Raw genomic sequence first — 27,093 nt, 5'->3', positions numbered from 1 at the left:
ATACGATAAAAGTGCTAAAAACATGTATACACGACGTTATTGCCCATATATTAAGGTAGTGTATACATATTTTTGACACATTTTTCGCACCGATATTTTCAGACGTGACTGTACTAAAAGTTTTCATTAGAAATTTCCTCCTCTTCGATAATATTCTTAAATACCTATGAATACTTTTAGAGATATTGACATAAACAGAAATATCTTTTTCCGCATTTTTTGTCTAAGTTTTGATTTTTTTTTGCGTGCTAATAAGCGCTTCGAATATATTTTATTATACATCATTCCGAAAGCAATGAGGTAACACACGTATTTTTAGGAATAGTAATCTGTATTTTTGACCATTTTTAACTTGTCGACTAGACTAGTTGTGTGGAACAAATCAAATCGTTTTAATAAATATTTTTGATTTGTGTTTTATACAGTTGTTATCCGTTTTCAGCAAAACAATCATCCAAATGAAATCCAATTTGGTAATCCTTCCTGTCGCGGAGATCGGCGAAGTCTGTTATTGTGGTATGTATCATATCTGTCACTCTTAGCGTAATTTTCACTGGTAACACTGACGATCGAGGTCGGCTAGTGATATAGGAGACGGGAGGAGAAAGATGGCGGGTACAAGTGGAGACAGGCGATCTGAGTGCTGGGAGGTAACAGGTGTGTGTGGCGCGTGCAATCGCGTACAGGAGACTCTTGTAAGCGAAACATATCTATATTCTGATATTTATATATATATATATAATATATGGATATTGCAGTGACCTTGAGTTAACGACTACCCTGAGAAAGAGCTGAGTTAAAGAATTGATTGATATTCTTTGTGTGTAGCTCGAGTTTGAATGTAACAAGTGAGGTGGCTGGTGTTTATCGGTTTGAGTTACTGGAGGTTAATTATGGAGGCTGATGGATGAGCTGTAGGGGTTGTTGTGGAGGCTCGTCGGGGACCACATGGTCCCCACCTCAGTACTCATCGCATGAGGAGAGTATACAAGTCTGCGGGATGCACGATGAGTTCTCTTGTGGAGATTCAGTTGTGCCGTGCATCCACCGATAATAGCCACGGGACTTGGGGGCCCTTCTAATTTTCCCCGAGAGTGTTGAGGTTACATTCATAACAAAGAGATACGAGATTGAGAGGAGATGGAATTGTGCGCCCATCGAGTGTTAATTCATGGTCGGTGCAGTAGCTATATTATGTTGTGCTTTGTATATGTGTAGATCCATGTAGCGAGGTTATTATTACATCCCCCTGAGAGTAAAACTCCGCTACATGTTTTGGTGGAGTTTGCTTAAAAATCTGTCAGTTGCGGTTCACGTGTTTGGAATGATGAGAGTTGTACTCAATGTTGAAATACATTCCTTATGGTACTGGATTTTTTTTGGTTTGGGTATGCCCATGGCGGTGCGTACACATGGGATAATTATGACCCATTGTGGTGCGTACACATAGACAGTAATATTACCAAGCCATGAAGAGAATGTGCATATCGCGAGTTTTTTACACGGTGAACCGGCAGACAGAGGAATTCTTGTTTTTATTTCATATTAATCAGCATTTATTTGCGTAGGTTGTGTTATAATATACCGTATAATATATACCGTGTTTGAAAATAATTTATACGGGAGCGGTAATTACGCTTTTTACTCTAGCGACACTGAATTTAGTCTCTGACCACGTTCAGAAACACGCCAATGTTTACGTTTTCGGTCAAATTCATGTGCAAGTTTATTTAGTAAATTTGTCACTCAGCGCACGTTTTCTCGTTAATTTTATTACTACAACATTATTTTTATTGTGTAACGAGGAAATATATATTGAAACATTTACTTGTATATTATTTTCCCCATGGACATTATTTACGTTACGGAATATTTATTGTGTTTGGTACGGAACGGTTAGATATTCGGTATGACAGACCGACGGATCGATTGGTCGTGTCGTGTAGAGAATATTTAAGATAGAGTGAAGTTTAGAAATTAGTCTATGGTTTGGTTATGGTTTATTAGTTTTGTAAGCTTACCCGTTTTTGTGAATTGTGATTTGTGATAAAAGTTTGATATAGAAGTAAAAACGAATAAAAGTGTGCAATTACTTAATTAAGGAGTGCCGAAGAGTGGAAGTGGACTGCTATATAAACCGTTGTAAGTAATAGATTTAAGGCGACTCCATTATGAAGTAATAAAGTAGTTACATTTTCATGTAAGAAACTAACAAACTTTTATGCTACTTAAACTCGACTTCAAGTATACGCATTTAATTGCAGATTAGCATCAAGCACAATGCAAGATTCACAGAAGATTTAAAAATAAAATATATCGGTAGCTCGCATTGCGTTCAAAATGGACTTTCTGCTTTCCACATTACAATTGCGCCTAGAAAGGCTAGCGGAAGCGTTAAAAGGGAGCCGCCGAGGCCCTTAACAGCATTGAGACTGGTGTTGCAAAGGACAGGGTAATTGCCATAAGAATTAACGTTAAGAATAGATTGTCATCGCTCACATCAGATTAGACAGATATTTGTCTGGGGCGACGGACATAAAAGAAGATTTCTGCAATGAATGCCGGGATATGCAAATAAAAGCCGAGGACACCCTGACCGAACTAGAAGTCGCGGTAAAATTATACTGCCATGAAGTAGAAAATGGTCATAGAACGCGTCTGCCTAAATTAGAGCTAGGGAAATATAATGGTGACATCCTAAAATGGAACACTTTTTGGGATAAATTCGCGGCTAATGTTGATAGTAAGGACATTGCCAACGTTGAAAAGCTTTCATACTTACTAGCCTCATTAGAGGGACCAGCCCTACAAGCAGTTGAGGGTCTGGAAACGACTAACATGAATTACCCGATTGCGGTAGACATTCTCAATAGCCGCTTTGGTAAACCTACAAAGGTCATTGATGCTCACAACGATGCTTTGCAAAATCTTGCTGTGGCGAAGGATTCACCCGAAGATTGTAGGCGCACTCTGAATATCATAGAGAAGCACCTGAGGGTATTAGAGGCTTTAGGGGAGAAAGTGGATGCTAGTTACCTTAGAGTTATCATACTTAATAAATTTCCATCAAGAGTGGTATACCAAGTGTGGCTTTCGTCAACCGATGATTCCTTTGCTGCAATCCGGAAGGCTTTGGATGCCGTAATAACAGCTATGGAGAGTTCAGCTGTTACAAACATGGAGAGTTCTGTGGTTCCAGTAAAGTCCAGTGACATAACGGAGATGAGTACACCTGCTTCTACAGCAACACTACAAATTGGAGCTGTAAAGAAAAGGAAATGGCAACAGAAAAGGGAAGCAATTTCAACTCAACCTAACCGGAAAACGCCCTAAGAGAATGTGCATATTTTGCAATGAAGAACATTACAGCGAGGATTGTACCAAATTTAACACATATAAGGAGAGGATTGGGAAGCTTAAAGATAGGTGTTATGTGTGCTTCCAAATAGGACACCGTGCCTCCAAGTGTACCAGAAGGAGGAAATGTGTACATTGCTCTAGGATGCATAATAGAGCCCTTTGCCGGCAGAAGGTGCAGAGGGGTAAGGATAGTGATATGGTTCTTTCAAACATGACTTCAGTTAATGTACAGTTAAATAAGCCATCTAATTTCTTACAGACAGCAGTAACCCAAGTAAAGACAACGGAGGGGAGAAGTCTGAGCATTTAGGCTTTTACTTGATTGTGGAAGTCAACGATCTTACATTACAAATAGAATAGCAAAATTATTACGAATCAAACCTGATGGAGAAGATTGTTTGATGATTTATACATTTGGATCAGAGAAGCCCAGAGAAATGTCATGCCCATATGCAACAGTAACTGTAGTGAGTAAACGTAATGTTGAAAGATTGATTAGAGTGAATATAGTCCCATACATCACCGCAGAGATACCTATGGCTAAGGTAGAGTCACCAATGATAGATATCTTGGCTGACGACGCTTCTACCGGTGAAGGCATTGATATGTTGATTGGAAATGATTTATACTTTTCATTTATCAGAAAGAGTGTTGATTTGGGAAATAATACCTTTCTTGTGGATTCTGATTTTGGTTGGTTCCTCGCAGGAAGTGCTACTAACAGCAGGGAAGGGGAGACTCTATCAGTGGCTACATATTGCCAGTGCCATGAAATCAATCAAGACTTTTTTACAGAACCAGATCTTCCTCTGCGTACCATAGATGTCAAATTTTTATGGTCACTTGAGAGCATCGGGATATGTGATTCTCCAAAAACTACATGTGAGGAAGAAGCCGTCCAGCACTTTAACAAGACTGTCCAAATACAGTGAAGGAAGGTATCAGGTCAAGTGGCCGTGGATAGAGTATCCACCAAAATTGCCTACTAACTTTGGACTTGCCTTTGGAAGATTAAAGGGTGTAATACGAAGATCAAATAAAGAAGTCATGACAGAGTATGAGAAAATCTTAAACGAACAACTTGAAGCTACCATAATAGAAATTGTGGATCCTACCATTCCTGCTGACCATCCAGTTCACTATCTACCTTTTCATATGGTTCAACAGAAGGGAAAAAGGGGTCGGCTGGTTTACGATGCTTCAGCTAAGCTGAAAAACGAGAAAAGCTTGAATGAGTGCTTATACAGAGGTCCGAATATGCTGGAAGACCTTACAGGTTTAATACTGAAATTTAGAATTGGGAAAATTGCTATCACTGCTGATGTTGAAAAGGCTTTTCTTCAGGTTGGTTTACAAGAAGAGGACAGGGATGTGACCAGGTTTCTCTGGGTCAAAGATTTAGAAAAGGAACTATCTGAAGACAATATCATGCAATATAGGTTCTGCAGAGTGCCCTTTGGAGTAATATCGAGCCCTTTCCTCTTAGCGGCAACAATTCGATATCACATTTCAAAGACTAACAAAAGTCTTCTTCCTGTGATAGCAGATAAATGTTATGTAGACAATTTAGTGACGTCCGTTCAATCAAGAGAAGAGGCTCTCAATTTGTATGCTCAAACTACAAACTCATTTAAAGAATTAGGAATGAACATACGAGACTGGATGTCTAACGACAAAGATTTTGTAGACAAGATTCCCAAACTAAAGAGAGCAAAACAGGAAAGTGAAATGAAGATCCTCGGTTTGATATGGAATTTGGAAAATGACACTTTACGGCTCAAACTGAATAACGAAACTTTTGAGAGTGAGATCACAGACAGAGGTATTACAAAGAAAGGAGTCCTGAGAGTGCTAGCACGTCTGTATGATCCATGCGGGTTTGTATCACCACTCATGCTACCAGGAAAACTCTTGTTTCAGGAGATCTGCACTAGGAAGTTAAAATGGGACGAGATTCTGCCTGAAGACTTGTTGACATCATGGAGGAACATAATTGAGAATTTAAAAGTGGTTAAGAACGTAGAATTGCCAAGACATGTTGCAAGTGGATCAAAGTCGGAATGTACGGAGTATGAACTACATTGCTTTACTGACGCATCTATGGATGCATATGCAGCAGTCGTTTATCTACGCGTCATAACTGGAAAGCAAGTATCAACTTCGTTTCTCATGTCCAAATCCAGAATAACTCCAGCAGAAGACAAGAGTGATCTCAAAATTCCTAGACTTGAATTGCTAGGGTATCTCATAGGAAGTAGACTTCTGAGATATGTTAAAAGCCACATAGACCTAAATATATGCAAGATATATTTGTGGACGGATAGTCAAGTTGTTATTGCTTGGATCAAATCAAGTAGGCTACTTCCACCATTTGTATTGAGAAGAGTCAATGAGATCAAGCAAATTAAGGACATCTTGGGTGCAGAGCTGCGCTATGTCAACTCAAAAGAAAACCCTGCAGACGTAGCTACCAGGCCAGAATTGTGGCATCATAGACAGGATCTATGGCTCCATGGTCCAGATTTTCTTCTACAAGACCAAAATGATTGGCCTAAGGAGCAGAGGTATGAAGAAATGTGCTTGGCTGGGAGGGCTCTGGACACGGTGGATGGTCCAGAGATGACAATGAAAGGCTATGAAGACCAAGATAATGATCCTAACTTTTCTGAAATGGAGGATAATTCTGCAGCCACTGCACTTCATGATTCTGTGCAAAACCCATCTGATGAAGAAAAGTGTGAAGAGACAGTGACTGAGATAAAGAAGTTACAAGGTAAATTCTTTTCAGAAGAAGTCTCAGGAAAGGTGACCAGTTTGTCACGAAACTTGGGTCTCTTTGTAGACGAAGATGGGATCTTAAGATGTAAAGGAAGGTTCGCGAATGCTAATTTATCATATGATAAGAGATATCCCATTCTGATTCCGAAGAAATCACCCTTCACAACCCAGATTATACTAAAAACGCATAGAGACAACTACCATGTTGGGGTCCCACACACGCTAAGTATATTACGCGAAAAGTATTGGATCCCTCACGGGCGAGCTCAAGTACAGAAAGCTTTGAAGAGATGTTTGCAGTGTGAGAAGTATTCTGGAGGTCCTTACAAACTGCCACCACCACCTGCACTCCCCAGTGAAAGGGTTAATTATAGTTCTCCATTTACCTTTACTGGATTAGACTACCTGGGTCCGGTATTAGTGGAAACTAATACAGGCAGAGAAAAACGATGGATTTGTCTTATGACATGTCTAGCAGTTCGTGCTGTACATTTGGAGTTGGTCAAGGCTTTGACGGCTGAGGAGTGCTTGCTAGCGATACGGCGGTTCGTGGCGGCTAGAGGACCACCTAAAGTATTGATATCGGACAATGCACTACAGTTTCAAGCTGACAAGTGAAGTACTAATCCATTCATACTGCCAGGAGAAACATATCAAGTGGAAATTCATCACGCAGCTTGCACCCTGGCAAGGCGGCTTTTACGAAAGATTAGTTGCACTGGTAAAGCACTGCTTGAAGCGCACACTTGACAAGCATTTATTAACAGACGGTCAAATGCATACAGTAGTGAAGGAGATTGAGGCCGTATTGAACACAAGACCTTTGACTGTAGTGGGTTCCGACCCAGAGGGAGTACTGCGTCCAGCTGATTTTCTATCTCTAGGTCAGTGTCTAGAAATAAACCCAGATTTTGGTGAGGGAACTTCACAGGGCACCAATACCAAAGTCGACTTGGTTGAAGGCTGGAAAAGGGGTCAGAGGATTCTTAACGAATATAAAGAGATGTTCACCAATCAATATCTACCAAGTCTGCGGGACAGATTCAGTCACTCTCATAAACAACCGCGAGTGATATCAAAGAAGTCTCCAGAAGTCGGTGACATTGTACAGATTAAAAATGATTCCAAAAATAGAATCAATTGGAAGGTTGGCAAAATCGTAAGTTTAATCCGAAGCCGTGATGGTGAATGCCGAGCAGCCAAAGTGGTAGTTGGGAATACAGAGTTTACGAGATCCATAGCCCATCTGTATCCGTTAGAGTCTGATATGTACGGCCCAACGGATTATGCACTACCACCATCACAAGACAACGAGATGGTAGAGACATCAACTGTACCTATGGAGATGGTTAAAACTATGGAACCTATAAGGGCATCAGAAACGATAGTGTCACCCAAGCCTGAGACAGAAATTGATGAGTCAACAATTCCTACTGAACCGGCAACCGAGAAAGAAATTTCTGTGTTAGATTCTGATGGTAGTCCTACGCATACTGAGCAAGCTCCCGCTGTTGATACATACGAGGCAGAAGTGAGGGAGCCAAGTGTTACGGAAGAACGGCCAGAGGAAGTGACAAGAGTAAGACGGAACGCTGCCATTTGGGCTAGAGAACGAATAGCCGAATGGACGCGTCAGCTGATGACGCTACTTGTATAATCTTCTCGCGTTCGGGAGTGTCGCGGAGATCGCGAAGTCTGTTATTGTGGTATGTATCATATCTGTCACTCTTAGCGTAATTTTCACTGGTAACACTGACGATCGAGGTCGGCTAGTGATATAGGAGACGGGAGGAGAAAGATGGCGGGTACAAGTGGAGACAGGCGATCTGAGTGCTGGGAGGTAACAGGTGGTGTGGCGCGTGCAATCGCGTACAGGAGACTCTTGGTAAGCGAAACATATCTATATTCTGATATTTATATATATATATATAATATATGGATATTGCAGTGACCTTGAGTTAACGACTACCCTGAGAAAGAGCTGAGTTAAAGAATTGATTGATATTCTTTGTGTGTAGCTCGAGTTTGAATGTAACAAGTGAGGTGGCTGGTGTTTATCGGTTTGAGTTACTGGAGGTTAATTATGGAGGCTGATGGATGAGCTGTAGGGGTTGTTGTGGAGGCTCGTCGGGGACCACATGGTCCCCACCTCAGTACTCATCGCATGAGGAGAGTATACAAGTCTGCGGGATGCACGATGAGTTCTCTTGTGGAGATTCAGTTGTGCCGTGCATCCACCGATAATAGCCACGGGACTTGGGGCCCTTCTAATTTTCCCCGAGAGTGTTGAGGTTACATTCATAACAAAGAGATACGAGATTGAGAGGAGATGGAATTGTGCGCCCATCGAGTGTTAATTCATGGTCGGTGCAGTAGCTATATTATGTTGTGCTTTGTATATGTGTAGATCCATGTAGCGAGGTTATTATTACATCCCCCTGAGAGTAAATCTCCGCTACACTTCCGTCCACATTTATTGGAAAAACGATTAATTTTTATAGAGCACATTGAATTATTAAGTGGTCGGCTGCATGCTCAGGTGACCTATTAAATTGATTTATCACTCCGAAACTTCTGTTTCATTTTAAAATTTGCTTTAAATAAAGCAGTACTCGACGGTGCCCCATTAGTCCAATCTTATCATAGCAATATATTATGTGATAATCAGGGTATTCATCATGATACTGATTTTGTATCACGAAGGTGTTCAAACAAAACTTACATTTGTGGACCATATTTTTATTTATTTAGGTTTTTAGGCTAAAATTCCCTTCTTAAAATTGTCCAGAACTGGACGTGCTGACAGTTCAGTGAATATAATGTGAGTGTGTTATACAATTTCTTTGTTCGTATAATCCGCAAAGTTATCTTCTCCATACGCTAGTATACTTATATGCAGGGATACGCTGCAGATAGCTTTTTGGACTACGTACTTGTATAACGAGCAAAAAGAAGAACAGGGTCCAGAACATATAAGTATAATTGTAGCCAAGCCAACTTGCCAAGCTAAACTTTACTCGTAGATACGTCCGGCTACCAACCGTTAGTACCTCCTACCTACACTAGTTTATCCACAGTTGCAACATACCTCTAAGGCGCCAAATAATTAAACACAGGAGGTTTGGCAACCCTCATAACAGGAAGATTTAAAATTTTCGCTTACTTTCACAACTGCGTATCTTACCCAATGATTTATTCAAAATCTGGCTTGACACGATGAAATAAGGTCCATATTTGATAAGCATTCTGCGCCAGTTATGAGTTAAAATAAAATAATAGCAGTTTTTGTAAATGCCGCGTTTATAGAGGCAAAAGTAGCCACAATGTGGTGCGTTTTTGCCGCATCGCGCTTTTTATGGTTGGAATTTATGCCCTTTTCATATTACTGTTAAATGCTAGACCGTAATAAAACCGTATTATGAAAGCCTGCAATGCAAATATATTATTTTGAAATGTACTTTACGTATTTTATATGATATAGGAGGCGAACGATAGGTATATTATGTGCTCGTACAACGTTTTACAGTATATATATGGCCTATAAATTTTCGACATGGTCACGTAAATGATCGCACTAGTGCGGTAAAGTAGCTGTCGTCAAGCTCAACATATTTACTACCCAATCGAATGAGCTGATGCCTTTACTGATACTGGAATGCGATATATAAACATACTACTACGAGGCCTGGATGTTAGTGAGATGACGAATCCACCTGGTTTCTTGAGGTTAATAGTCGCCTCTAAACCTCCCCTTATAGTGATCCCATTTCTCACACTAAGTTTACCTTAAGTTCACATTAGCCATCAACTTTTCTCCGGATCACTGTTAACTCTAAGTACGTTGGTCACAATCTACAAGAGACACATAATTATTCTAATAACACCATAAGAACGTTCTTCACTTGATCCAAAATCAAATATCACTCCCCGTAGATTTGTTCGCACACAACCTTCTTTTCCTACTTACGCTGTCGTTCGCATCTACCTAAAAATCACAATAACCTAGAAACGCTTATAAAGATAGAATGATGGTGTATTGCATTTCTAAACCAATACCATTATTTTAGGCGTGCATGCTTCTTCGCGTCAAATGATTCCAGACGTACAAGGGCATACCTAATAACTGTTGAAGCTGCAACAGCACAGTCTCTGCTAGACATGGTAAGTTTTTAATTGAATATTATCAGATCTCTGTCCAATATACTCGTAGAAGAGCTAGCCCCGGCAAATGGTACGGTGACTGCCATGTACTCCATGACGTTGGCAAATATTAGCCGGTTTGCAATACGTTCGCGACAGGAGCACCATATGTACTGTAAAATGCCTTGTGATATTATGCCTATTATGTTAACTTTTTCAATTATTTCGATTTCATATTTTATATTCATTTAAATTTATTTTTTGTAATTTTACTGATTATAACTTTGCACGCTTGCATGCAAGCTGGAACTGTAAAATCTCCATACTGTATCCATGCAAATAAATAACTTCTGATTTCTGAAGAGCTGGCGGCTTCCTCGCACACGTATCAGTATTGCGATACAACGAGGAAATGCCGCCAGCATCTTTGGTGCAATGCCTCAAGGGCCTATTTTAGACATAAGCTAGTTATAGTAATCATCTGTATATATCCATTATGTATATTGTTATTGTAAATAAATTAATATTCTATTAGATAAAAAAACTGTTAGATTCTAACCCCCTTATTCATAAAAATTTACGGGCCTGATTTAGTTATGATAATTATGTTTTGTCCCTTTCTTACAAATACATAAGTCAAAATGACAGATAAAGACAAAGGAATCATAGCTAATTCAGGCCAGTATCGCGTTTATGAATAACGCCGGAACTATCGATTGAGTACACCTCAGATAGACCATTTTTTTCATTTTCAAAAATAATATGAATATGCGATTTTTTTATTCTAATACGCATTGCAAAGGATTTACTACTGCGGTACTTAATATATCAATTTCAAGGTTAATTGCCCCGTTAATTTTGTTTAAAACCCCAAGGGCGCAAAGGGGACATAACAAAATTCAAACGCGTCGCATAATGTGACCTCACAAAGGGCAACTGTTGCATTATTAATCGAACATTACCGCACGGGGCAGAACCTCTATTCTAATTACCTACCACAATTTCATTTTATTATTTAACTCACAATGACTAAGAGCCCTATTCAGATATAACAATGGTGTTGAATTGGTTTTGATATTTAATTATTTCAAATTTTGATTTAGACAACAAGGCCCATATTACATAATACCTTATAGTATATGTATGTTAGACATATAAACTTCATAAACTTAAAAACTAAATACTATTTTGGCAATAGAACGGTGTGGCTCTGTTCAATCGTCTGCTCTTGTTTCGTTTCGGAGGTTCCGTAGCAAGTTTGAACCTCCGAAACACGACACCCTTCGGCCAGAAATTGGCGCACTCGATAGTCCCCTGCAACGGTCGCGGCATGCGCACCGCACCGCAAAAGAGTTGAAGTGCAGGTAGTGGCGCGATTGAAGCTGGGAATACGTGAAAAATAAGACAATGTTAGTTACCTATACCTACTTATTGCTGAAAGTTATGGAGTGGAATACTTTGTCGCCTAGTCCAATAAAAATTTATAAAGTTACTTTTAGTGAGCGGTAACAATGAACTGTTGCGCCCGATATAAACTAAGCAATGCAAAAGCAAACAATTTGTATTATTTATTTAAGTAACCCTGAAATAGCGACAAAAAATCTTGAGGTTCCTGGGTCTATTAACCCACTGGCTTGCTTAAGATAAGGAGTGTAATGTGTGCTATGATTTGTAATCTGTCTTGCCTTGCCACTATTGAAGGTTCTGATGTGCTGTCGCTATATATATTATATACCTATAACTATACGGCGTAGTTGAGTACGGGTGACAAAGTTAAGATAAACTAGAATTTTTATTCTTTTTGTATAATTATTATTCTACTTGGGCAAAGCTGGGTACCAAAAGTGAAGCTAGAGTTCTCCACGATATATATAGTTTTGCCAACCCTTATTTTCAATGAGCTGCAAAATTGATAATAAAGTTTGGTGATAAGGCGACAAATGTAAACATATCTTTGGCATCAAGTGTTTTGCGAGTCAGACTCGCGTATCGAGGATTCCGTATAAAATTCATCGGTCATCATAGCAATTTCTAAAGACGTTGCTCATTCGTCAATTGAAAATGCAATGGAGTTAAATTTTTAGAATTAGAAACATTCGAAATAAAAAGAAAATAAAATGCTTGGAAAAAAAGGCGTATAAACAAAGCGGATATAGGTCGTGTCATTCACGAGGACGCGTACCTTGACTCGCATTGTCATGTTAGTAAAGGTTAGATTTGACAAATCTGCGCTTACTCGTGGATTAGTCGAACTAACTGCTTCATGTAGGTAGATAAACTTATTTCACTTAAATCATTGTCACCCTGTATAGGAATTTTAAACCAAAATTAACTATTATAACAGCGACTATATACATTAGCAGTGAAACCGCTCCTCAAAGCCGCTCATTACGTTATAAATCCTACGTGTAGCGGAGATAATGCGGAGTCGGCCCTACTCAAACAACCACACAGCCAGTAAACTTTCGTAGATGTGGCATATGTGTGAGGAAAACAAACTAGGTATATCGGGATTCTTAATCCTCCTCAAGCATATAAAAGGCTATAGAAACCCAGCCAAAATGTGCGAGAATTTATATACATACGTGTAAGCACATAGGTACCCTCAACCTTTGATATTCTCACATTTTTTTATATTGGCTGAGCAAACATGGGGTTAAATCTGTCGATCATAATCTTCTTTCATTGGCCTTTGTTTGATCCGTACCCACAGGAGCCCATTTCTCGAACGGTATTAAAATATTTTTCGCGTGTTGCCATGGTAACCCATATTACGACTCGACAGTCCGTGGACTAATGGTATTTGGGCTACTTGCACTAATCACTGACCCGGGGTTAACCAGTTAAACCTGGAATTACCATGGTTCCCAGCACAATTTGACAGTGAATTAACGGTTTATCCGGTTAACCCCGAATTCGTGGAATGGTGCAAGTGGCCTTTGGTCTAATACCGTTCGAGAAATGGGCCCCTGAAAGCGATGCCGTGTATATTTGCGAAGAAAATCAAATAAATGTGAAGTACACAACCCGCACTGACATTGAGACAGACTGCTCATATGCCAATGGCACCTATGATGATGGTGATTTATTCGACCACTGGTCTTTAATTTGTTTCGCAAATATTTGTAATTTCCACGCAAAGCCGCCATGTGGAGCATAACCAACTCTGCTAAACTACTCAAACGTAGTAGTCGTAGCACTTTCGTAACACTACTAAACTTTTATCAGGCCACGTCATCTGCGCAGATTATCTTATCCAACTTACAGTCCACTTGGATGTAATCGCATCTCATATCACCACTTGGCCGAGGACAGTTTATAGGGTTAACGATGGAACTTGTAGGTCGAAAGTTCGCAACAATGTCCGAAATGACGTATGTCACTTGTAATATTCAGGCTTTTTATGACCTTTTATCAAATGAACAAGAGTTCGCAACTACGCTCGAACTTTCCAACTATCTTGGAGGGCCCTCAGCGATCTTCCATTTTGGCTACTTGATGCGTTAGTAATTTTGTTATGAATACATTTGATTAAGTAGCTTAGTTAAAATTTGGATGGCTGTGTCGCGTCTGTACCTTTGTCCAGATAGTGTTATTACTAATTTATTTGTAGGCAACTAGGAAACATACCTGTAATTATTCCAGGACGGAAAAATAATGGAGCAAAAGTGTTTTAAATTTACGTTTACTTCCTTATTCTCCTGCTCTAGTTACACGACACGTACTCGTATAAATCCTGGTTAAATAATGTCTACTTTAAATATAACTTGTTTTATATTTAATTGATGTATACATTTTCTTTATACATGACGATCCCTGGCTTATTGGGAGCCACATTTTTTCATGATCTTGAAGAGAAACATGTAATTTGGATATTTTTTTTTTTTGGTAATTTTTATCATGACATAAAGAAATCCAAATCTTTAAAAAATGTTAAGGTGGAAATATATTTTTATTGAGTACCTTAAAGGAAACAAAACAATATATTATCACAGTTTGTATAAACCGCATTTAGAACAAGAAGCTTGCTGAATTAATAGAGGTATCGAATTAATGGAGTGCTCTAGGCAGGTACAAAAAGGGGCTGAAAGAAAAAGGTTTTGATCCTTTCATAAGCTGTGCCGTCACGTCTCGGAAGTGTCAATGTTTGTCGTCCATTACATCTTGATCCTTAACGAGCATTTGACGGATTAGGCTGCCATTTTTGTTTTTGTTGGAGCCCGAAATATTGTCACGTGCCGCTCGGTTGCATATTTTTTTGGATTTATTTCAGTTTAACTCTTGCTTACATGATACATTTTCGATGTATTATTATCACAAAGAAAAATTCTTACTCCAGTTATACCTATACAAAATTCTACCTAAATCTTAAAAACTATTTCGAATAAACTTACTTACTGGACTTAATGGACTTACGTATCTAACGAGATCTGAGAATAACAAGATCTATTCCATCTTAAATACCTAGTAATTATTATTATTTAAGCTTTGTTATTAAATTGACTTTTTTCTGTTATATTTCCATGATTGAAGATAAAAGCCTGCTGCATCTTCTTCCTATTTAGTCCCGTTTTAAAATTGTAGCTTTAGCTATATATATAACAAAATACCCAAACTAATTACTTGTCTTGATTCTTTTTTAAACAAATTTTGAGGAATATTCAAGACATGCTTTGTTGCCATCCTACAGAATGTTCTACTGATAATTCCCAAAGCGTGAATATTTTATGATGTTTGTTCATTATAATCGGGTAATCCTTTATTTTGCTTGATTGGATCCACTCGTCAGTCATATTCAGATCTAGCCAATCACGGGGCCTAATTTATTTGACAGTCCGCATGCACGGATTAATTGCAAGACATAATTGGTCCGCTGCCACACAACGGCATTGTAAACATAATTTGATTGGCAATTAGCTCTTTTGATCGTTGTTGGGGTCGCGGGGATTAACGTGGGATCGATGGGGTGACTTGTATGTTTGTTTGATGTTAATTAAAAATTGATTATCAATTACGGATTTTTTATTTATTAGAATTTTTGATTACGACTAGGGTGAAATCAGGGCTCGAACAGTATTTACCTTATATCAAAGATAATCGATTGTAATAGAGGTAGAGTCTAAGAAAAAAACGTGCCCCTTAGTTTGACATCTATAACAGATGGCGCTGTACTGCGCCATATGTTTTACGGTCACTGAATTGTCAAACATCAATTTTTTTTAAATCAGTGTTACTGCAAAATGTATGGAGTTGTACAGCGCCATCACATTTACCTGTCAAATTCAAAGCACGAAATTGTTTTAGATTTTATAAATCTTAGTCAATCAATGTTTATATCTATGTAAACTTTTCTACAAATAACTATTATTTAAATTATTTGGTGTCTCGTTTTAAGAGCCCGAATATTTGCAAAGGAAACTTAGCTGTGTAGGTACAGATGTATTGCTATGTTATCTTATACTTAAACTAAATAAAACCTGCCAGTTTCCTCCGTTATTACAGCAGTATTTCAGAAAATCAAAGGTAATGCCATAATGAGAGCAATATTAGTTACTGACGTAACAAGTCAGTATCAAAATGAATTTCAGAACCATAATATTGACGCACAGTGCTATAGCAAAATGATTTTGCTTGCTACGACATTAAAGGCTGACATAAGAGTGGTTTCAGACTAGCGGTTATACGAGCGTACGAGTACGAGCGTCTAAGCTCGTATATACCTACCAAATCTAGGGAATGTAATGCGCTTGTAAGCTCGTAACGCCAAAACAACGTCACGTAACGTCGTTCGTGGTATACACAACTTTTCTACATGTAGTAACTTTTATATAAAGGTTCTCGCGCATATTCAAACCTATCCGTCATCAAATATGAAGTGCGCCATATTGCTTGTACTTCTTTTCATTTGAACCAAACGAGTTCACCGTGTACGCCCGAAGCTCAACGGACTCTAATTCCCAAAATGAGACAAATGAAGGGTCGACTAGCGGAGATAGTCAAACTGTTTTGATTGAAATAGCTCCGGGCCAAGAATTTAATCCAAGATTAGTTATAATTCACGCAACAGCATGTCTAGAAGGACGCAATGAAACGTTTGGATGAGTGTTCAACGGCGATTGTTCCGCGGGGTACAGAAGAGCAATCGATGATAGCCGTAAAAGTGTCATATTTTGACTGTGTAATATGGTAAATGATGACATTTTGAAAAATAATTGTTAGTAAAATAATAAAATTATATCCCTATCGATTTATTTCTGTAAATCAATGGTAACGACTGATTACCGTAATATGCCCAATAGAGTTGAGTAGGTACCAAAATGAGCATCTGGATTCTTTCATATTACGAAACACAATTTTAAGGGTTGGAAACGAAGCAATACTAATTTCCCAATTATGTTGTGTAAATATCACATAATCACAACCCACCCACATGGGGAGAAAACAAATTTAATTTATTTACAAAATGTTGTAACCGCGCGTTTAAAAATGCTACTCTAAGGCGAGTGTGTATTTAAAAAAAAGCTGTCATGTTTTTTTTTTCAGTACCATCACCATCACCAGTTCACCAGCCTAAACGTCCCAACTCTGCGCACTGATCTCGTTGTTTGTTTGCAGTTGTTTCTAGTATGTATTTTAACACTAGTTTAGATAAGTACAGAAAATAATATAACGAGATCAAAATTAGGTACCGAATGACTGCAGTTTTTACAATGCATAAACAATTTTGAAGCTGACCGCAATATTTCCGTGATACAATGAATGCCAGCAAAATTGCATAACTATAATCGTTTCCATCATAAAAACTACTCTACAGCTTCTATTTACAAAGTATGTTGCAATTGTCAAAGTGTACTCGACTAACAATGAAGTGTGCCGTATTGCTCGTACTAGTTTTAAAACTTTTTGGACCACCCGCGTTTGCGGTAGACGGCCGAACCATTGCAGACGAAACTACCAAAAATGATACAAGTGGATTTGAAGTTCCGGCGAGCGACAACAGCCAAGCGATCTCGTTTGATATAGCTCCAATGAATCAGGGATTAGTAATAATATACGGAGCAGGACATCTTGAAGAAAGCACTGAAACAAATGATCAAATACTCGCGCCTCAGCAATCGGTGTTTGACGTTAAGTGTCCCATCGGGTACCGGAGGGCTCTCGATGACAGTTGTCAACGTGTCATCCTTTGAGTGTACAGATTGATGGCAACTGTATACTTAGATCAATCGCTGTGAAATGCGTGATGGGGATCATACGGCCTTTTATTTTTTGCAGTTGCATCTACTCCTATAGTTTTTATAATTATAGAAAATAGCATAACGAAAACATTATTAGGTACCGAACTACTGCAGTTTTTAAAATACACAAGCAATTATGAAGCAAAGCGCAATTACAAGAATAACTATATTTTATTATTTCCGTGATAACTACCAGTCAGCTACCAGCCAACTTGCATACATAAAATCGTTTCTAGTATACAAAACTACTTACTGTACAACTTTTATTTAAAAATATTGTCGCATTTGTAGATGTCAACTCAACTAACAATAAAGTGTGTGTTGCTCGTACTGGTTTTTTTGCCTAACCGCCTTTTCAGTGGAAGACAACCGAGAAACATTTCAAGTAAGTGGATACGAATATTTTGCTAACAATAGCCAAGATCTCATTTATTATAGCTCCAGGCGATCAACGACTAAATCTAAAAGAAAGTACTGAAACTATTGATCGAACTTTACACGCACCATAGTTGTTTTAACGTTGACTGTCTCTAAGGCCTGATGACAGTCGTCGACGTATTATCTTTCGAGAGTATAAATCAGTGGTACTTGATATATTGTTGTATTACTTTACAGAAATTTACTTGCGTACATAGTAATAAAACGATACGTATTATTAATACCTAAATATAACAACAGACTGCGTGCAAATCACTTTTTAAGCCTTAAATAGATAGTTAGTTTTGCTGGCCATTTTCCGCAAATCGACATCCATTGTGCCTATTTTGAGTGAAACGAGGTAGCGCTACTCTAACCACCCCAGCTCCTCCACGAAACCTAGCAAAGCCTTTTTCAGGTCGCTAACTGCCTCCTTTAGTATGCACGGATTCCCTACTCTACTCTAGAGTCATCTGCTTTTTTTTTATTTGAGAGAAGAGGATTAATCGCCGGTAGTACAGAAGGTAAGAGCAATTGGACAGGTGTTCCAATGTCGTAAGTAGGTACTAATCTCACTCACTAATCTCACATCTAGATTTTTCCTTCTCTTCAAAAAGTATGTCTCGTTGTTGTCGTCGTCTACCTACTTTTTTTTTATGTTAGCATAGTCAGCATTGTCAGCAAACTAGCAGACGATACAGATACAGTTGTGTGCAATATAATAGCAGTACATAAGAAATCTTTTCAAAATAACATACAAAAGAAAACAGTCTTTTTTTTATAAATCTTCTGCATTACTTAACATTATTTTAAAATTAACCGTAACCTTTACTTAAATAACATGGGATGTAAAAAAAAACATCATTAAAACCGGCTTTTTTAACTCGCGGAAATTCTTATAAAAACGTAAAACCTTACGAAAAAAATAAAATTGTGTACTATAATTGTAATTTAGTATCTTGCCTAGGTATAGTTTCCAATCACAGAAAAATAACTTTTCTGTAAGACGATCTTCGTCGCAAGTGTACAAGTGGTCCATCATTCGGACTTTGTTGTATATTTTTAACCAAATCCTTACTAGGTTTTGCTACTTTGTTTGTGGCTCTAAATGATAGTGCTGCCCATGACATGACAAACCAAGTAGTGATATGAAATGTATATTGTATCTTTACTTGAAAATAATATTACGATTATTTACAGCCGCGACCAAATATGTGTGCAGGGTGTTAATAAATTAAAAGTATCTGACTATAAACTACGCCTACACAATAGAGTCGTCTTAGATATGTGTGAGCACGTGGTTGGCTCTAATTCATGTGTGTATCTATGTGTATGTAAGGCGGTCTTCACTTGGATGGGATTAGTACACTGCGCCGGTATGCGAGCGGGACACCGCTATATACGTCAGCCGTCACGCTCATACACCGCAGCAGCGTGCGAATTCGCATCAGTGTGATAACCACGTAAGTGGCGACAGTCCTTATTTATTTTAGTTCATTTTTTACGCATCGCATTGAGTACCTTAGTCAATAAAACTCCTGGGAGGGAGTAATCCAATTATATTGAAAGGATATATAATTTCTGTTTCTACTTCCTGGCACTCAAGTAAGCAGCTGATGCGACTCTGTGTTCCAAGTACTAGCAATCGTCTAAAAGCCCATCCAACTTAGGGTCTGTTTTACAATATCCAAGCAAAGTATTGGATAGCTAATTAACAAATATATTAAGTGCGACATAAAATTACCTTAAATTATAAAGGTATTTTTCTACCAGTTAAGCTTATTTGAAGATTGTGAAACACCAACGATAACTTTATGTAGTCAGATAAGTGGCAAATAGCTTATTTAGGGCTTTACGAGGACGAGGGCACTGAGAAACAGGCCCTTAACGGAACAAATGCAAACTCTGCTAATTTCTTAATCTGTATTTCGGAAAAAAATGATGAACGTGTATAGTCGGCAAACTTTAAAATCTTTTAGCAGAGAAATCTTAGTCATATTACAATTAGGTTGCCTTTAGAATAACATAGTGATTTAAGTTTAGAGATTTACTAGTTTAATCGTAGCGCATCGTCATATACAGCGTTGGTTTCAGAGGAATGAGGTTGGCGGGGATGCTGCACGATGTCGAATCACTGTCGAATACAATTTTCGCTAGAGATACGCACAGGATGCCCAGCGATTATAGAAGGCATAATTTTAATATCAGGACTAAAATACAGTGATCATCTACTGCGAAGAAATTCAAAGGTGAAGACCCAATTTGTATTGGGTTAACATGTAAACTATAACCCAAACTCTCTTATGCTGAGTACTGTGTAGGGCAATTGATAGTGCTGTTGATGTTGCTTTAATATATGTGTATTTTATTGCCAAGATTGATTGTATTGATCCATGACAAATTGCAGCGTTCTAGCACTAACAATCACGGAACAAAGCCCCGAACGGACTGACAGACGGACATGGCGAAACTATAAGAACAGTAGACTACGGAACTCTAAAAATGTCAACATCCGGTATTTTGAAACCATTAAAAAAATGCCTTGTACCTGTAATATTAATAATAATAAATTATTTTATTTCAGATACATGTGATCCATAATTACACAATCATTAATCTATTAACAAATTTAACAAAATTAGAAAAAAAATACATTAAGATTACAATCAATAACACTTGCACACATAAAATTTGAAATTAAAACGAATAACATACAACTAATCACATAAAATTAATAAATCACGTTATGTTTATGTTATATGAACAATAGTCTAAAATAGGTACCTATTATACCTTTGATATGAGGGTCTATTAAATTGAAACTTACACCGTTAAACTTCATTATCACTTCGCTAGTTCCAGCATGCACGTCATAGTGTGATGGATTCCTCGTAGATCGTTTGCAAAATGTTAAACCCGTTTAGGGTTAAACCCGTGTCACGCACCTGTGACCAAGATTAACGATTGTGTAAATTAATATGGCATCCGTTGTGATGATGTCATATTTGATAGACGTATATATTTCACGTAAATTAATATTAGGTATCTAATTTAAGCTTTCAGTCTGTCTTTTGAACTCTGATAAATCGAATTCTTTATAAGGTCCTTATGAATTTTTTATTTTATTAAGACACCAATAAAAGTCAAACATTTACAAGTCGCCATTAGATGTACACAGGGTGGTGGTGGTGGATTTGGAAACAGCGCGCCAAGCGGGACGTTTTGGAAACTCAAAATCCCATACAAAATTAGACTTACAAACGCGTACGTCACGTCTCGCTATCGTATAAATTTACACTAGGGGTACAGGAATACGCAGTTAAAATCTTTCGGGTTCCTCGTGAATATGATGGCAACTGTACATCAAAAAAGACGCATGCGGCTCATGGGTCGCACAAAGCAGTCACGCAAATGAAAGATATAAAACGCACTAGGTCTTGAGTAATTGATTTATTTGTGAATTAAGTACATGATAATATTAAGTCCGACGACCGACGCTCACGTTGGCGCGGGAAGCTCTTTTGACAGCCGCGCCCATGACAGCTGGGCTGTCAGTTAGGGCACGTTTATAAACCCGGACAATATAAATATTAACAACTAGTATCAAAATAGAAATAGTTTGATGACAGACGGTGTTTTCCAAATAATAATGATATAAATTATCTTACATTTCTAACACAAAGTTTGCCGACACATGTTTTAACTAAGTATTCAGACATTGCGAGGATTGTATTACGACTAAGAAACCCACGATTTCATCGTCTAAAGCATAAAGACCTTCACTTTATCTGTACATAATTCAAACACAAAACTTAATTCTGTACAAACAAAGCGAAAACTACGAGAATTTCCAATTCACTCCCACCACACCAGTTTCTAGAATTATTGGAACACGAAAAACAACAACAAAGGTTAGCTTTGATATTAAAAAAGTTTGAAGAATGCTTCGAATGATGGCCTCATAGCAAGACGCCTGAGTAAGTCGGCATGGATGCAAGTGAATGCGCAAACTTGTGTTCTGTGTTCTGCCAGCTGCATTGTTGTTTAACGGAATGAAAAATCTTTCTCTCGCTGGTTGAATTTCAAATTTTTGCCAGTAACTACAAATGGAAACAATAGCACGGCTTCACTTCAACTTCAGCTCGCCAAACTGAAATAATACCTATATACCTTTCACATACAAGAAATACTCCCAGATGCAACTACGGGCAAGCGTTGTACTTGAAAATAGAAAGCAATTTTAAGGGTGCATGGCCACTTTCTTTAAAATAAACAACCTATAGTTATAGTGGTGGTAAATCATATTTCACATCACCAATTCGGCCAGGTTTGTATTGTTTATGTGTCTAAAAGTTTAATATATTTTTCACGTCAGCAGATCGAACAAGGGTAATTTTCTGCTTAAAAACAGTGAGTAAAATCACATTTTGCTCACTGAGTGAGACAAAATATCATTCCAGTGACCTTTATATTCGAATGTCATTTCAAAGTGCGGGACCTAATACATGTTCGAAATATTTGGATTCTATTGTCTTTGTCCCTTTCACGTCATTAGCAAAAAGAAAGAGACAAAAAAAGTTCACACGTAATTCAACGGTATTTTGACGGTTAATAATAGACCCCCGAAATAAGTCAGACCGCATTGTTCCAAAACACCCTACGAGTCTTCATTCGTAATAATTAATTAATGAAATAAAAGCTTACAATTAAATAAAAACACCATATTTTACGTTTTTTATTATACAATCAAAACAATAAACTTATAACAATTTACGCAATTGTTAAGCAAAGTAAATAATTTTACTTTTAGCAATCACTCCTATAGTTGACAAAGTAGTATCCGCAATTCGGACCGTATATTACAAAGTTTTTTTTTTACAAAAAAAAGTTGTCGGTTGAATTGTCAATTGATGTTCGTTATTTCATTATTTTCGTATTATTTTATTGAAATTTCTTTCGTTTTGTTTTATTGCGGTAATTAAACTTAATTATTAGGATACCTTCAGAAAACATGAGTGAAATAGTGATGAAGACGGATTAAATTTTTTCAGGTTGTATTTTTACATTCCAAATATGTTCTCACTGCCGACGTGAAAAATGTTGTGTATTACACGAGATCAAAGTTATTTACATCTCTTGCGCTTTTGAGTCCCGTGCAAGCGAAAGATTCTATAATAGATTCACGAGCGTGGCGAGTGAATCTAATTTAGAATCTTGAGCGTAGTGAGAGAAATAAGCACTCGAAGAAAAATCAAACTTTGCTCTCTTGTTGTACAAATAACTAATTTCTGCTAGCGAAAATTACGACTGATGATGTGGTTTCCCATAATACGACGACGTTTTGGTTAAAATGGGTCATTTTCATAGATTTGTCTGTTCTACATGTCGCATTTCTCAACCAGTTCTCGTATTTTTGAGCTGGTTCAATAAGTTTTAGTTTTTGGAAATTCCAGTAAGATAGGACATGCTTATCCTTTTTTCGACGACGTGTCTAACACAAAAATTGACACTCGGACGCCACGTCACCGAGGCGTCAAAACTGAAATCGAACTTGATTCATATGCACGTAGATATACGAGTATGTTGCTATGTGGTCTGACTGGTCTGTGACGGATTAATCCGTGTTTGGCGTTGCACCTACAGTGCAGATATAACCGTCATTGGCGTCAAAAAGGTTCGTACGTGAAACAACATACAAATAGTTACCTACCGTGTCTGAACTTTTTCTTGTCGTTTTTACTTGCTTGATTTTTAATAAAACTCGCGCCAAACCCCCACTTTGCATTAATAATAAATTACTATTTCCAGAAAGTTCGTTCTGTGCAGTCTTTTCTCTAATTACAGAGTACTTTATCAAATGTCAACTCAACGTTCTCATTAGCATAAAATACCGTTTTAAAATTCTAACTTTAAATGGCTATAAATTAAGTTCAATCGATGAATCGAGTTAATCGCCTACAACTCGATCCCTGCCGCCTGTCTCGCGGAAACTTTGCCTAACTTTGCCCTGCATTGAGTCACGTACAAACTCAAAATCCAACTCAAATCACCCTTATTTTAAATGCGATAAACTCTATATTTCCCTAATTTGAAGATAAAGGTATATTTGACGGACAGTTCCAGATTGCAGTTGATAAACTAAAGCGCCTCAGTAACTTAGGTTGTATGCGTCGGTAATAAAAGTTCTTTCAGGACCGGTTAGCTTTAGTTCAGCTGTACTGATGCGTTCGAATCATTTGCGTTATTGCTGCTAGTTCGATACAGTTGGAGTTTTATTCGTATTCAATTCAATGCTGGCATTCAGTAGTTTAAAGTTTCGAGTGTATAATTTTGAAGTTTTTATTACGGTCTTCAGTGCTCTCGCTTCGTGGATATAACACTTCAAGTTCTTTCAGGGTTAGTTTATCTAGGGGTGTATTCAAACAGGAAAAATTATAAATATATATACAAGGTGTAACATAAATAGTAGGAATATGTTTAAGGGCATATTCAGTACCGTGTTCTGATTAGTAGAAGAAAATTATTTTTGACGAGAAAAATTTTTTTGACGCCAATGTCTGTCCGTCTGTCCGTCTGCGGATCGTCCGATTACGATGCGGTTTTTTTACGTGTAAACTAGTTTTCTTGCGGATTACCTATGTTTCATAGAAATCGATCCAGCAGTTTGAAAAGTACCAGCTCTTTTCCAAAATGATGGAATGCATTTTTGGCATAAAATAGATTTTGTTGGCACATAGTGTAGGGTTTTGATTTTTTTTATTACCCATAAATTAAATATTAGGTATATTTTATCAAAATTATAATCTTTACTCCGGTAAAGTAATACATACATCATGTCAGATTGCCTAAGTGCATCCTTTCATTGAACCCCTTGTCTTAAACTACTCGGTACGTACGGTCCGACACGTCAAAATACCTAAATGACGCCAGAGCTTCCTAAGGGCAATCCACATTGGAACATATTTTACCTTTTCTATAACATTTATAAAGTATAGGCTCCGCCAACACATACAGCTTTATTTTGGTGTACGAAGAATAGCAACCGGCAGGGTGTATTCGACTCGACGGGTACCTACGGCGGCGGACGTTGTTATAGGCTTTTATGTTAGTGTGGGGATTCGAACTTTAAAATACGTCAAATATTAGGTCTAGATACTATATGGATCGGATATGTTAGTGTCAAGTGACGTATCTTCAAACAAAAACGTGGGTCGTGGGTCAAATCTTGGAATCTAAATTTGACCCACTTCCCGATTTCTGCCTCAGCTAAAATTTTGCATACATATGTAAATCGGATGACAATGCAATATTATGATGACATTTAGCTGATCTGATGATGGATACAGGAGGTGACCATGGAAACTCTGTGATTAAACAACACAAAGAAATTTAGTTCGATGAGTATTAGTAGACTGTGGAAAGAAAAGTACAGTCAGCAATAAAAGTTTGTAACAAAAATGAAAATTTTGCCAAAAACTTATTACGTTCCGTTAGTAATTTTGTTTATTGTTGACGTCAAGGTAAGAAAGGTAGAAACCCATTTTTGCATACGACAGAAAATAGTGTAAAAAATATTTTTACATTAGGTATTTTAACAGTCAGCCCATAAGTCCCTAGGTAAAAACATGGGTTAACTCCTGCTCCGCCTGAGTGGAATACCACGCTTTATGAGCGAGTGTGATGAAAACACTGGTATAGATTAAGACGTGGTTATTTTTGAGGAAGTTGGAATTGATACTACACTGAATTCCCCGACGCCACAAAAACAAAACCCTTTAGAGCAGCATCACTCAAACAGTTGAAGTGTAACCAAGTGGAGACACCTTTAAGTGTAGAGTGACCATCAATCTCGATCACTTCGAGGACGGGTCGAGACATGTCCGGGTAACATCACAGCGTATGGACCACTCTAATGACTTGCCGCGGTCTCACACGCACTTTAAGTTTGATTTAGGTAATCTTGAGGGTCCTCAAGGGTCTTCATGGGTCAAATTCGCTTTCAAAATTTCCTTGAAATATGATGGCCAGCATTATTTAAGATACTCGTACATAAACACATTTCAATACGCAATATCCGTATATGTCGTACATAATGAGGTTGCAAAATCAAATTTTAAGTGAATGGTTACTTTTAAAATTAGTTATATCTTACAAGTAATTAAACAAATCCAATACGGGACAGTCGCGAGCTTTCGCGACTTAAATGAACATCCTATGGTAAAAGTTATTTAGTACGACCTACATATTTAACTTGATAAAATTGTCTGTGTAGTATATTAGTTAAGGGTATTTGTAAGATACTGTACCTCCCTGCATTTTAGATAATAAATCAGTGTTGAACTAGCTCGCGTGTTTTACTACATGGTGACAGCGGTGGGATACGAACCCACGCCCTTTCGGACTGGTGCCTAAAACCAGAAAGTAAGTCGTGGTATCATGCTATATATAACAGTATTTTATGATTATCAACTTAGAGGACAATGAAATTTTCATAATTTGACATCAGATTTCCTGAAACTGAAAACTCAGAACTGCGATGAAACAAAGTACCACAATTAAAATAATGTCGTCGGACAAATGATAATGGGAAACCGATACGGAAACAAACATAATTTACTGAATATTGCCGGCGCGCTGTTCAAAACAACTTTTGGGGCCGATAATAATAATAATTATACGTACAAATAAAAACCTATTTGAATATCGAATGACTGAAGTTACTTGTCAGCGTTCGGTTCCGTGGAGCAAGAGATGTGTGAGATGTTGTTTACTTATGTATATTACTTGTATTTATTTAGTTGTATGAGTTGTGTAAAAGTACCTACTTTGTTTTATAATTAAAATATGATTGTTGCACCGCTTACAACTAAGGTTGACTAGTAGAGAATGCCTCGTAGCATTAAGTCCGCCTTTTGTACATTTTCTTTTGTGTACAAAACTATACAGACGAACATCAAATTTAAGTACTTTTCCTATAGGTATCCAAAAGACCTTACCGAGACAATCTAATTTCCGCGCAACTAAAACTCCTTTCAGTCCCAGATTCCATCTTATCTTAAACTACTATCAATCAATCAGGCCCGGACGTGGAAGGGTTCAGAAAAACACCCTTATTTAAGGGTGAAATTATTGGAAAAACCGCACCTGACACCACTCGATA

At 37.7% G+C, this 27,093-nt stretch overlaps 2 protein-coding genes across 2 annotated transcripts; both read left to right on the top strand.

Moving 5' to 3' along the window:
- Positions 1-4,182: 4,182 nt before the first annotated feature.
- Positions 4,183-6,756, top strand: LOC133533646 (uncharacterized). Its single transcript, XM_061872676.1, has one exon. The coding sequence runs from the start codon at positions 4,183-4,185 to the stop codon at positions 6,754-6,756; it is 2,574 nt and encodes an 857-aa protein (XP_061728660.1).
- A 157-nt stretch (positions 6,757-6,913) lies between these two features.
- Positions 6,914-7,795, top strand: LOC133533653 (uncharacterized). Its single transcript, XM_061872681.1, has one exon. The coding sequence runs from the start codon at positions 6,914-6,916 to the stop codon at positions 7,793-7,795; it is 882 nt and encodes a 293-aa protein (XP_061728665.1).
- The last annotated feature ends 19,298 nt before the right edge of the window (positions 7,796-27,093 follow it).

This window comes from Cydia pomonella, unplaced genomic scaffold (assembly GCF_033807575.1).
Source record: "Cydia pomonella isolate Wapato2018A unplaced genomic scaffold, ilCydPomo1 PGA_scaffold_188, whole genome shotgun sequence".
Classification (NCBI taxonomy): domain Eukaryota; kingdom Metazoa; phylum Arthropoda; class Insecta; order Lepidoptera; family Tortricidae; genus Cydia; species Cydia pomonella.
This window is presented reverse-complemented; position numbering and strand designations above follow the sequence as displayed.